Source organism: Felis catus, chromosome B2, assembly GCF_018350175.1.
Source record: "Felis catus isolate Fca126 chromosome B2, F.catus_Fca126_mat1.0, whole genome shotgun sequence".
NCBI lineage: Eukaryota > Metazoa > Chordata > Mammalia > Carnivora > Felidae > Felis > Felis catus.
The window spans coordinates 8,604,994-8,617,756 of record NC_058372.1 but is presented as its reverse complement, the minus strand read 5'-3'; the positions used below and the strand labels follow the sequence as shown (position 1 = coordinate 8,617,756).

The 12,763-nt window shown below is 40.1% G+C and overlaps 1 protein-coding gene across 11 annotated transcripts in view; it reads left to right on the top strand.

Moving 5' to 3' along the window:
- The window catches only part of CDKAL1 (CDK5 regulatory subunit associated protein 1 like 1), a 790,924-nt gene that overhangs the window by 255,871 nt on the left and 522,290 nt on the right, over positions 1 to 12,763 (top strand). For all 11 annotated transcript variants that reach the window (XM_045056993.1, XM_023253542.2, XM_006931361.4 and 8 more), the window contains 1 exon segment: positions 2,403 to 2,523. In XM_045056993.1, the coding sequence (XP_044912928.1) occupies positions 2,403 to 2,523 (121 nt within the window).

Genomic DNA, 12,763 nt, shown 5'->3' with positions numbered 1-12,763 from the left:
ACTTTGAGAGGAAAACATAAGAGAACTCTATGTGCTAGGGCTAGGCAAAGAGTTCTTCCATAGAATGGTAAGAATATGAGCTATAAAAGAAAAAAATTGATAAAGTGCACTTCGTTAAATTGAAGAACATTTACTTTTTTTTTTAATGTTTATTTTTGAGAGAGACAGAGACAGAATGTGAGCAGGGGAGGGGAAGAAAGAGGGAGACACAGAATCTGTAGCAGGCTCCAGGCTCTGAGCTGTCAGCACAGAGCCTGATGTGGGGCTCAAACCCATGAACCGTGAGATCATGACTTGAGCCGAAGTTGGATGCCTAACCGACTGAGCCACTCAGGCGTCTTGAAAAACATTTACTTTTTAAAACATAATATCACAAAAGTGAAGCTATAAGCTACAGACTGAGTAAAATATTTAAAAATCATGTCTGAAGAGGGTTTGTAAGCAGACTAAATAAATCTTATAACACAATAATAAGGTAGTTACTCCAATTAAAATATCGGCGGACTTCTAGAGTAGACATTTATATCAGCAAACGTTCTCCAAAGAAACAGCCAGTAGTAGTAGTGTGTGTGTGTGTGTGTGTGTGTGTGTGTGTGTGCGCGCACGCACGCACGTGAGTATGTGTTCAAAAGAAATGTATTAAAAAGAATCGGCTCATACCATTATGGAGACATGATGGAGATTGAGAATTCCAAAGATATGTAGTTGGCAAGATAAAGACCCACGAGCATTTGTGTGGTTCCAGTCCAAGTCCAGAGGTCTGAGACTCAGAGCTGGTGGTGTTAGTGTCAGTCTGCACTTGGGCAGAAACAAGACCCAAGAAAAGCCTGTGTTTTAACCAGAATCCCAAGGCTGGGAAAGGACAAGGACCCAGCTCAACAGTCAGTCAGGAACTGTTCCCTCTTAGCTTTCTTGTTCTATTCAGGCCTTTGATTGGTTGGATAAGGCCTACCAGTGTTAATCTGCTTTACTCAGTCTACTGATTCAAGTGTCAATCTTTCCCAGAAAGACCATTGTGGAAACCCAAAATAATGTTTGGCTAAATGGCATTCTGTGGCCCAGTCAAGTTGACACATAAAAATTATTACATTTACCAAACAAGACATACATTTGGCTAATAAACACATGAAAAGGTGCTCAACGTCATTAGTCATTATGGAAATACATGATTCATTTGAACCACAATAATAAATTACTTCCCCCTAGGATGGCTATTGTCAAAAAAGTTACAGTGTGAGGTCTTGGTGACAATGTGGGGAAACTCAAACCCTCATACGTTGCTGGTAGGATATAAAATGGTACCCCACTTTGGAAAACCGTTGTTTCATACAAAGGTAAGTATAAATTGACCACATGACCCAGCAATTCCATTCCTAGGAATCTATCCAAGAGCAGTAAAAACATATGTCCACATAAAGACTTGGACGTGAGTGTTCCTAGAAGCATTATTCTAATAGGTATTAATTGGAAACAGTTCAAACATCTACCAGCTGGTCAACAGATTAACAAAATGTGATATATTTTGGAATGGGAGCAAGGGTGGAGTACAACTAAGCTTGGGACAATTTGGGGGGTGATGGAAATGTTCTAAAACAGGGTTTTGTGAAGACGGTGCAGTTGTGTGTGTTTCTTTAAAAGTCATTGAGTTGTAGACTCGTCATGGGTGAATCTTATAGGATGTTAAAGTTATAAAAAGTTACAGAAAATACTCTGTGTAATAGGCAAAGGACAAAGTAAACATGGAGAACAGTAATTGGAGAATCTGAAGGGGATGGGAATTCTTTGTACTGTTCCATATTTTCTCAACTGCAATTCAGACTTTCCAAGTTATAAAAATTTTTGACTCTTAGAAATAGTCTGATTGTCTTTTGTTATATTAAAAAAATCAGTTTAAAAACTTGTGTTTGTTTTTAAAAAAACCAACCCTAAAGTGTCATTTTATCTCAGCTCTTTAATTCTTTATTTCTTGGATTTGCTGTTTGCTCTCAGCAGATAATCTGCTTTTGCATTTTTTTTAATCCCCCAGCGGTACAGTTGGCTGGCAGGCACAGTGCTCCGTGAGCCCTCCCTGCTTCATCCACGCGTGTGGTTGACGCTGGAGGGCGTGCCTACCTTGTGGAATGCCATCCTGAGGGTATTTTTGGTTCTGTCATCTGTGCAGTAGAAAAAGGTGCGGATATTGTAGGCAAAGCACTTTTGATGGCAGGGTATGCACACAGCTGTTTTTCTCTTTGGCATTATTTCTTAGGACAATGATCATATCTTCTGTTTTTTTTTTTTGTTTTTTTTTTGGTGTTTGTTTCATAGAGGAAGAAGGTAAATTAATACATTTATTGAGAGCAGTAAATGAAAGTGAAGTTCTGTAACCCGTGCTGATGTGTGTTTATATGCTTTGTTTGAAGGTCATTCTGTGAGACTACTGGGTCAGAAAAAGAATAACGGAAAGCGGTTGGGTGGAGCGCCATTGGATTTGCCAAAGATCAGGAAGAATCCACTGATAGAAATCATTTCCATTAATACTGGGTAAGTGTCTCTCAAACTTGCTCATAAAATATTCAGTATACTCCATCCACAAATTCAGGTTTTTTTCCTATCGGACATGTGACAGAGTAAAGCAATTGAACGTTTTCATGGGAAAGAAAAATCAAAAATCTCTAAACCACATGAATGTAGTTCCCGCTAAAAGATGTTCCCAGGGTATAAATTACACTTATATCAGGAAGACTTTAGGTTTTTGATTAATATTATTCTGACTTCTTTTTGGTAATAGACATGGATTTCGTTTTCTAGCCATGCACCCGGGTTAAAATATTTTCTAAAAGAGTGTTTTGGGGGTGCCGTGTGGCTCAGTTAAGCGTCCAACTTGGCTCAGGTCATGATCACGCAGTTTATGGGTTCCGGCCCCGCCTCAGGCTCTGTGCTGTCAGCACAGCTCATCGAGTTATATACTTGCAATGGGTGAATCTTACAGGATGTTAAAGTTATAAAAAGTCATAAAAAACATTATGTAATCGGCAAAGGACAGAGTAAACCTGGAAAAACAGTAATTGGAGAATCTGTGCTGACAACTCAGAGCCAGGAGCCTGCTTTGGATTCTGTGTTTCCTTCTCTTTCTGCTCCTTCCCACTTGTGCTTGCTCTCTCTCTCTCTCTGTCTCTCTCTCTCAAAAAATATATAAACATTAAAAAAATTGTTTTTTAAAAGAGTGTTTTGTTGTTGGAATGGTTAACATACCCAATCATCTTTGTTTTTTTTTCAATAGGGTTATAAGTAAATAATACCCAAGATACTAATCATGGTTTGATTATTAATTCTCTGAAATACATGTTTGAAAATGTTGCCCTTTTGAGCTTTAAACTGAAAATGAGCATGGTAACTGAATATTAAGCACTCTTAATTTCCACATCTTTGTCTGAAGTTCTTCTCCCTTACTGTAACTCTTGGTGAGCCCATTTGTACTTGGTTTTATTTGCATTTACTGAATTTGCAGTCAATGTTAGTGTAGTCTGAAAGTCTGATGAGGCTGATTCCCTCCTCCATTCATAAAACTTCCTCCCACAAAGGCAAGCTGTCCTGCTCCTCTTTGATTTCAGCTTTCTTCCTTCCTTTCTAGAATGGTTTTCCTTGTCCTTTGCTTCCTTCATGCCGTTTCCTGTGGAGAGCAGGCGAACTTGTCTCTTGCTTCTCCATCATTTTCTATGTCTCTCTTAGCAGTTGCCTTCTCTTCCTCCCGCACAGTTACAGCTAATGTTGTTGGTCATCTTTCCTCTAGTTTTACCACCTTCTGGTTAACCCTTCCCGCCGCTACCAAAGATCAGGGAAGGTTGAAGAAGTCATTTGGTTTCTCCTAAAAGGCCCCATGGGGTCAGTTTCATTTGACTTGGTGAGTTTGTCCTGGACCAGCATCTGGCCTTTGGGGTGGAAGATTCAGAAACCTGCACTCATCGAGCTCATAGAGTGATTAAATCAGAGTGGAACAGTGAGAAATGTAGTTATCGCATTGACTAGAGTATCTAATCTATTCTCTCTTTTGAGCCTGAGCCAAATTATAAACATAAGGCTGTTTGCTACTCCCTCTGTCTCAATTATTCTCCTTCCTTCAGATATTGCAGGTTTTTCTTTTTATTCCCGATTTCCTGCATAAAACTCCCATATCCCTACATTTCCTGTCCTCCATATTTGCCTTATTTTCTTCTACAACACTTCTCACTATTGAAACATATAGGAGTTCGTTTATATTTTAATTGTCTCCCCTCATCGGTGTGTAATGAGCTCCAAGATAGTGGGGAATTTTGACTCTTATCTACCACTGTAGCCTTAGTATACAGAAAACTGTACACAGCAGGGATTTAATAAATATTTACTTGCTGAATGAATGAATCATTGATTTTTATAATTTGAAAGTTTAATGGGTTTATGCTAAATTCTCTTCACAGTACAGATGGCCTTGCCAGTTGGACAGTAATACTTGGAGTTTGCTAAGCATGCTTTCTCCCGAACAATGCCTTTTAGAAGGGCAAAGTCAAGTGTTCCTGAGAATCTCTCTCTTTTTTTGGTAGAGAATTGATCAACACCTCTTTGCCAAGACAAATTTCTTTAAGTGTGTTGATGGTTTAGGGTCTTTGAAATGCTCTCATATTTAGATCCATTTGGTCTCTTCGGGGTGACTTTGCAGCTCTAGACGACCTACTGAGTGTTGCTTCTAGCTGTTTGTTTTTGAAGATGCTTTGTTTTTCTAGTTTCTCTGTACTTTTTCATTTTGTCACTCCCTGCTTCACCCTCCCGTGTTCAGTGACACTGGACTACTCGACACGCAAACTCAGGGTTCTCCTCTGTCTTGGCTGCAGGCCCCTGTGCATGCCATCAGGTGTGCCTGGCACGTCTTATCTTTCCCCTGCTCATCTGGTTGGCAATCCTTCCCTATGCAGTTCCGTGCTTTTTTTGGGGGCAGGGGTGGCTTCTTCTTCCTCTTTCCATGACTGAGCTGAATACATCCCTCTTTCCAGGGTGCGTTTACCACGTTCCCTTGTCTCATGGTTATGGTACCTTCACACCGGATAGTTTATATTTCCCAGTAAATTGTAAGCTTCCTGGGCTCTGAAAGCATTTCAGTTATCGTTATATTATTATCTCTGAGTTCGGTGTCTAGTACAAAGTGAGTACTCAATAAATATTTGTGAATACATGTTTTAAGGCCATCACTAGTTTTCACTGCTGTAAGAAATTTTAAGAAGTTTGCTTTATTTTATTTTATTTTATTTTATTTTATTTTATTTTATTTTATTTTATTTTATTATATTATTATTTTTAATGTTTTTACTGATTTTTGAGAGAGAGCGAGCGTGTGAGAGAGGGAGGCACGGAATCTGAAACAGGCTCCAGGCTCTGAATTGTCAGCATAGAGCCCGACATGGGACTTGGAGCCACGAACTGTGAGATCATGACCTGAGCCGAAGTCGGATGCTTAACTGACTAAGCCCCCCGGGTGCCCCTAGGTAGCCATTTTAAGTGGCATTATGTTAAAATTTTTCACGTATTTGGAGTTTCCCTTTTCTTGGATTTATTATTTCTTAAAATGAGGCTACCTTGTAAACTTTTTAATCCAGCTCCCTGGATATTGGCTGTCACTGTGTCACTTCCTATCCCCGATTGCAGTATAGAACTCACCCTTAGTAAGTAAATTAGCACATACGCCCCGCATGTTAGGAGAAGTCAGTCAATCTATCTCCAGTTGAGAGAAGGATTTCTAACCTTCCTTGACTACTAGTCACTTTCCCAAATCAGGTGTGGCCTTATCATCTGCTCTCCGGTGAGAGCATCCCGTGAGCATTTGGCACAGTATCACTCTTAACATCTTAGCTTGGATTTTATTTCTGACCTCTGGTGGAGCTCATTGCTTGTTGTTTTGTTTTGTTTTGATTTTTTTTTTTTAGCTTACATTTAAATGTTTTAAAAGCATTCTTCTCATAATTATTTCTTACAAGAGAAAATGATCCTTCTCATCAAAATCTTGACAGAGTTTTTTATTGCTTTCAAATTAAATAAGGACATATTAAATTTTATATCAGTTTTTCATTTGGGAAAAAGCTCACACTTGCAACACAAATGTTAGTAAATTGTTGAGGTTACTAATTAGAGTCTACAGAATTGTTCTGATTTCTTACATTTCTATAGAAGTATAAGGAGTACATTAATTGCTTAGCCAATGAAGAAGTTAACATTTTCAGGTCTTGCCAGATTCTGGGTGATCTGAGAGAAGATTATTTATTTGAGAATGCCTTTTATTTATTTCTTTTTTTTTTTTAATTTTTTAAAGTTTATTTATTTTGAGAGAGAGAGTGAGACAGTGTGAATGGGGCCGGGGGCAGAGAGAGAGAGAATCCCAAGTAGGCTCCGTGCCATCAGCACAGAGTCCGATGTGAGGCTCGAACTCACCAACTCCGAGATCATGACCTGAGCTGAAATCAAGAGTCGGATGCTCAACTGACTAAGCCACCCAGGCGCCCCGAGAATGCCTTTTATTTCTTCAATAATGTTTTATCTTCTCTCCTAAACCCTCTCTCCAGTGTTTGCTTACTCCTTTATCGTTATATTTGTTATGTTGAGCATATAAATGTTGGTCCACATGATTCATCGTGCGGTTTCCGGTGCTCTTCTAGTTTTCTGAGCTGAGCTGTTTCAGCTTCACTGCCGCCTGTCTTAAAAGCTCTTATTTCCAGACGGTCTCTTGGGTGGTAGAGACTCCCCGCAGGGGAAACGTGAATGGCACATGTCTGTCAAATATGGTGATGAGATAGCTATGTGGATGTGATTCCGAAAAACGGGTGAGAATGAAGTTAACGATGATTGCTAATGCATATTGAGTGCTTCATGTATGCCAAGCACAGTGCTATGAAATGTATATTCTTTCCTATATTTAATCCTCAAAACAGCCTTATGAGATTTTTTTTTTTTAATAGATGAACAAACTAAAGTGCAGAGAAGTTAAGGAACTTCAGTTGTCATGTAGCTGGTGGTTAAGACCAAGACTTACCTATTAAATCCATCAGATACTTTTGTGGGTTAAGAGAAGCAAGGAATCCTATCCAGTGTAGTTGGCAGAGAGGGATCGTTTGGGAGCAGAACAATCTTTGCATTGTAGAGACTTTTGAAATGGGCCCTGAAAGACAGACAGGTAGAGTGTGAAATTACATATGGAGGTGTATTCAGTTTCAAATTACCATGAACTGGCTGGCTTAAAACTACACACATGTATTATTTTATAGTTCTGGAAGTCAGAAGTCTAACACAGATCTTTTTTATGCTAAAATCAAGGTGTTGGTTGGACTGTGTTCTGTAGGCTACTGGAGAGAATCCATTTACTTCCTTTTTTCGGCATCTAAAAACCACCCATTTTATTTGCCTGTGGTCCCCTTCTTCCCTCTTCAGAGCCTGCAACATTGCATTTCTTTCTGTCTTTTTTCCCTCGTCTCATTTCCTCCCACCCTGACTCTCGGTCCCACTTTTAAATGATTACACAGTAACCACCTGGATAATCCAGGCTATACTCTCTAATTTAATGTCGCCTGATTAGCAACCTTAACATCAGCTGCAACCTTAGTTCCCATTTGGCATGCAAAGTTCCAGGGACTAGGATAGATATGATGAGAAAATTGTAGGGAGAGAAAAGAATGAACAAAGCCATCTGAATGGACCATGTAAGTTGTTGGTGAAGAAGACAGTTTTCTCCAGGCAGTCTGGTGTTTCCAGTGTATGTAAGGAAACGTGGGATTAAATCATCATCTGTGTGAAAAATCGAGTTGCCCCAGGGTGAGAAATTACACTTAATTCAGTTGGTAAAGGAGAGTCACTGAAGTCTAGAGCAGCGGTGAGAAGTAATCATAGCTGGGCATCAGGAAGATGATTCTGGTACCAGCTGATAATGTGGGTTGGTATTGGAAGACGGGTCCAGGGAGACTTCTTCTGAGGCCGTTACAGCAGCCCAGCCAGCAAGGAATGAGGGCCTGAGTGGTAGTTTGAGGAAAAGCATGGATAGCAGAAACGTGTCATGGTTAAAAAGATGGGCTTTGGTTGGGGCTCCTGGCTGGCCTAGTCAGTTAAGTGTCCGACTCTTGATTTCGGCTCAGGTCACGATCTCACAGTTCGTGAGTTCAAGCCCCACATTGGGTTCTGCTCTGACAGTGCAGAACCTGCTTGGGTTTCTCTCTCCCTCTCTCTCTGCCCCTCCCTTGCTCTCTCTCTTTCTTTCTCTCTCTCTCAAATAAACAAAAAAAAAAAAACAAAAAAAAAAGAAGAAGAAGAAGATGGGCTTTGGCATACTCCACTGGAGTTGTTTGTAGATGTCGATTTGGGCTTTGCCAACCATGGTTGGAGATGGCAATACAAAGCCCCAAAAGACGCCTTAGTTGGAGAGGCGTGAGTGAGGTCACTGAAGGTGAGTGGTCGCTGCGTGTGTACAGGAAATGGGAGGAGTCCTCTATGAACTAGAAGTAGGCAGAGACGAAGGTTTATGAACATGGTGTGTCGTACTATCAATTGCTTCAGGCCCCTTCCAGAGAAAAAATGTTGGGACAGGGAGCTGTTTCAGGGGAGTAGGAAAATTAGAAACCAGATTCAGAATTAGTTTTGATCCAAGAAGATTACTCTTTTGAGGAGTTTAACTATGAAGGAGAATAGAAAGATTCTTCTGTCTGAGCCTGTTTAGAGGCAGAGGGGTAAGGAGGAGAAGTAAATTGGCGGGAGAAGCTGGTTCAGCAGGATCGTGTGTACGGATGGGAAGGTAAGCCTTGGCAAGGGGGTAGGACACTTCTGTGCCTCCTTGGATATAGCAGTGAAGGATGTGAGTAAGTCAGAGTGTAGAACTTAGTTCTTTTTCTTAAAGGTCTTGACTCGTTTATGTATTTGTTTATTCATTCATTTTTGAGGGAGAGACAGAGAACGAGTGGGGGAGGAGCACAGAGAGCAAGGAAGACAGAGAATCTCAGGCAGGCTCCACACTGTCAGCTCAGTGCCTGATGTGGGCCTTGAACGCAGAAACCATGGCAATCATGACCTGAGAAGAAATCCAGAGTCTGACGCTTAACCCACTGAGCCACCCAGACGTCCCGGATCTTGGCCAGTTTCACGTACGGACAGTGTTTCAGTTCTTTCATGCTAGCAAGTGAACTAGACAGCAGTGTGTCAGTGTTCTGTCCCAGTACTTTTTAGTTACTGCACCACAATCCTGTGATGGCCCTGACTTGGGATACAGCCAGTTCTCGATTGCAATTCCAGCCCCATCCCCAGGACTTGTCAGTGCCCTTCGTCCCTCCCTTCCTCTCCTTGGTGTTGGTGTCAGTTGTTCGCCTACACTGTGTATTTTCTACAAACCACAAGTTACATCTCATGATAGATTCTAATGAAATCTCCAGCCAGAAATAAGCCAGTATCTTAGGTAAAGATAAAAATTTGAAGATTCATGCCAGAGTGTTTGATTTTTCTCATTAAATGGTGGAATGGAGTCATAGTTCTGAAATAACAATATATGGAGATTCATGTAGTTCTATGTGGGCATATGAGGATATTTATGTAGATTTAACAAAAGGATCACTCCCGCGCTGTAGTCCCTATCATACGGAGTCTACGTGTGTATAAACAAAGAAGTGAGCTGAGGTTGGAAGGCTCCTTTTTTGTTAGAGGACCTCATTTGTGTGATTGCCTTATTTTTTCCCTAGTACTGAGCATGGAGATGGAACCTAGGTAGTGTAAAGACGAAAGGTAAAAATTGGGAATTGGGCCATAAAGAAAATCTGTGCCTCATTTTTGCCTTCCCTGTCACCTGCTTTAAAGTCATCAGTTTTGACAATTTCTTGGCAACCGAGTTCTTCCAAAGCCAAGAGTTGGACGCTGGGTAGCAGTTGTGATAGAAGTTGTATCATCGTTTAGGTACTACTATCAGATTATCCCTAGTTTGAAGGGATAATCCTCCCCTGGGCTAAACACATCTGAGAAAATACTGTCTGACCCTGTAATATTTTACTGATACTTTCTCTTTTAAGATTTATCTCATTTTTCTTATTACTTGCCATCTGTCAGACATAAAATGATGGTATATGCAAACCTTTAAGGGGGGATCTAATTTTCTTTGAGATTATGTACTTGAATTTATTATCATTTTTTAAAGTATCTGTTACTTTTTCCCACCTATAACATCATATCTTTGTGAAAAAAGCTAACTTGGATGTTTTCACTTTCTTTCTCTAATGTCCAGAATTTATCATGTCTATTCCAGTGTTGGATTCATAGGTGTGCTCAATGTTTGAATGAATGAATGAATGAATGAATGAAACAATGATAATTTATTGTATATAAGTGAAATTATTTTTAGAGAAATATAATCACAGTAACAGTTCTTTTTCTGGTTCTAATGATTAAAACATGAAATAGTATTAACTGGACATAATCATAGTACGTCTGAAAATAGAACTATGCTGAGCTTACCACATTACCAGGTATTGTGTTAGGTGCTATGATACATACAAAGGTAAACATTTCCCAAGTCAACAGGTAACTAACATTGAATGGACTAATCCAAAACATGCAGCTCTAAACACGGTATTAATTGCAGCTCCTCTCTGGGGAAGATTTGGATCTCTTTCTATTCTATATTCTGGGGAATGCTTTTAGATCTCAGCATGACTGTCTTTCTAGGGGCTAAGGGAACACAGCAAGGACTCCTTAGACCTCTGAATTTGAGCTGTGGGTTACTCAGACGTTTTCTTACTGCCTTTCTGTGAGATGCTGTGGCAGCAACACACTTAAAAAGTTTCCATGGCCTTGGACATCAAATAAGACTACTGCCATCATGAGTACTTGGTGGAAAACAGAAGCAGCAAGTATTATCTTTTTATGTTACCCTTAAGTTACAGCTTTCAGAAAATTACATTGCGTAAAAAAAAACCAAAAAACCAAAAAAACATTTTTAGAGGTATTTAATTAGAAGTGCTCTAAAAAGTTTTTAATTAAGGTTCCAAGGAGATCCTGTTAGCAGTTTGAATATCTGTGGTTTCACACTCATACTAGGGTGAATCTTTTTAATATTGTGGGAGAATAAAATTTGGGAAATCTTATCATCTCTTCGAAATGACTGCATATTTTAATGATTTGTTGAGTTCTTATATCTCAGCATCATGTGAAGAATAAGCTGTTATTTTTGTAGTTTATGCTAGACTGTTGTTCAAATGTCCTGATTATATAAATCATGGCCGCCTTCTGATGGTGCTGTCTTGAGAAAGCTCCTTCAGCTTCGGTGCCCTCCTCAGAGACAGCTGTTAGAAGGTCCTAACACCTCTCTCTTCAAAGAGGCAGAATCCCAAGATAAAACACTGTCCAGAAAGGATTTGGCAGACTATATATAGTCATTCTCTAACATAAAAATTGTGGGTCAGTATTGGCTTTTTATATATCCGCACTGATGCTGCGAATCAGCCTAAGCCAATTTTGTTCTGTACAACTAACTCTTAGGGGTTTTTTGATCGACAGCAGTCGCTACCAATAGGGATTAGTTGTTCCTTATAACCCAGCTGTCAGATTATAATGAAAGCAAGTCCCAGTCCAAAACCTGTAATAAGAACTTATTAAGCAAGCTGGCACAGTCCAGCTGTTCTTGTAAGCTTTGTGAAGTCCTATCTCTCGCCCCTTTTGGGTGATTAAATCACACCTTGCGTGAAAGGTTCGCTGGAGCCCGATGAGACAGCATGGCCAGCTTCCATCCACCAGAATCTGCTACCAGTGTCCGAGCACCGGCTGAGTAGGGGCCAGGCCAGAACAGTCTCCTTAATGTTCGAAGCCAGGGCTACAAAGTGTGATTCATGGACCAGTGCTGGGTCACCAACTACTGATTGCTGGTCTGCAACAAGAGTAGAAATTGAGAGCAATCATTTTAGAAGCTTTTAAAGCCGTTTAACATTGCTGCAATGTCTTGGAATTCATTTTCATTGTATTTCATAAAACTAGCAGTTTATAAGAGGTTGGCAATCAAAATCCTCGTCTGTCACTGTAGTTTGAGAAACACTGGTCTCAGCCATTATGTTGCAGGATCCTTCACCCTGTTGTGGAGAATATTTAGCCAGTCCACTTATCTTGAGTGCCACTGATGTCGCTAATTAGATGCTGTTTCTGCTGTCTTTTATGCTAGTAGCTAACCACTTGTGCTTACTATAGTAGTTAAGCACTACTTTTACAAATGCAGATTTATTTCTGTCATTTATTATGCTAAGTTGCAAAGCCTCTTCTGTCCTCGGAAGATAAAGAGCTAAAACATTCCCGTAATCTCTGGAAGGTAGTCTTTCTGATTAAATAACTAGAAAAGAGAGACTTTTCTTAGAGTTGTAGCTTAAAATGACTCACACATTTTATATAATGCTCTCTATGTTAAATTCTTTCAAAAGTAAACTATTGTAGTCCTAACGTATGGTTTCCACGAAACTTGAAGCTAGAGATTGTAGCATGTCCCCACGATGAACAGAGAGCTGTTATTTTTCTCTTCTTCTGTAAACTTAGGGAGGCCAGGAACCTATGTCTTGATCAGGAACCTGGAATGTGACTCCGACTTATTCTGGAGAAGGCACTGGGGTCTGTGGCACGTTGGAGAGAGCGCTGCACTTGGGTCTGGAGGCATAGACAGTTATTTTCTGGCTTTGTGACTCAGGTACATTAGAGACCTCTTAGAATTGATTTCTTTTCTCATGTGGACACGTGCTGCCTACTACATGTGTCACCTGAC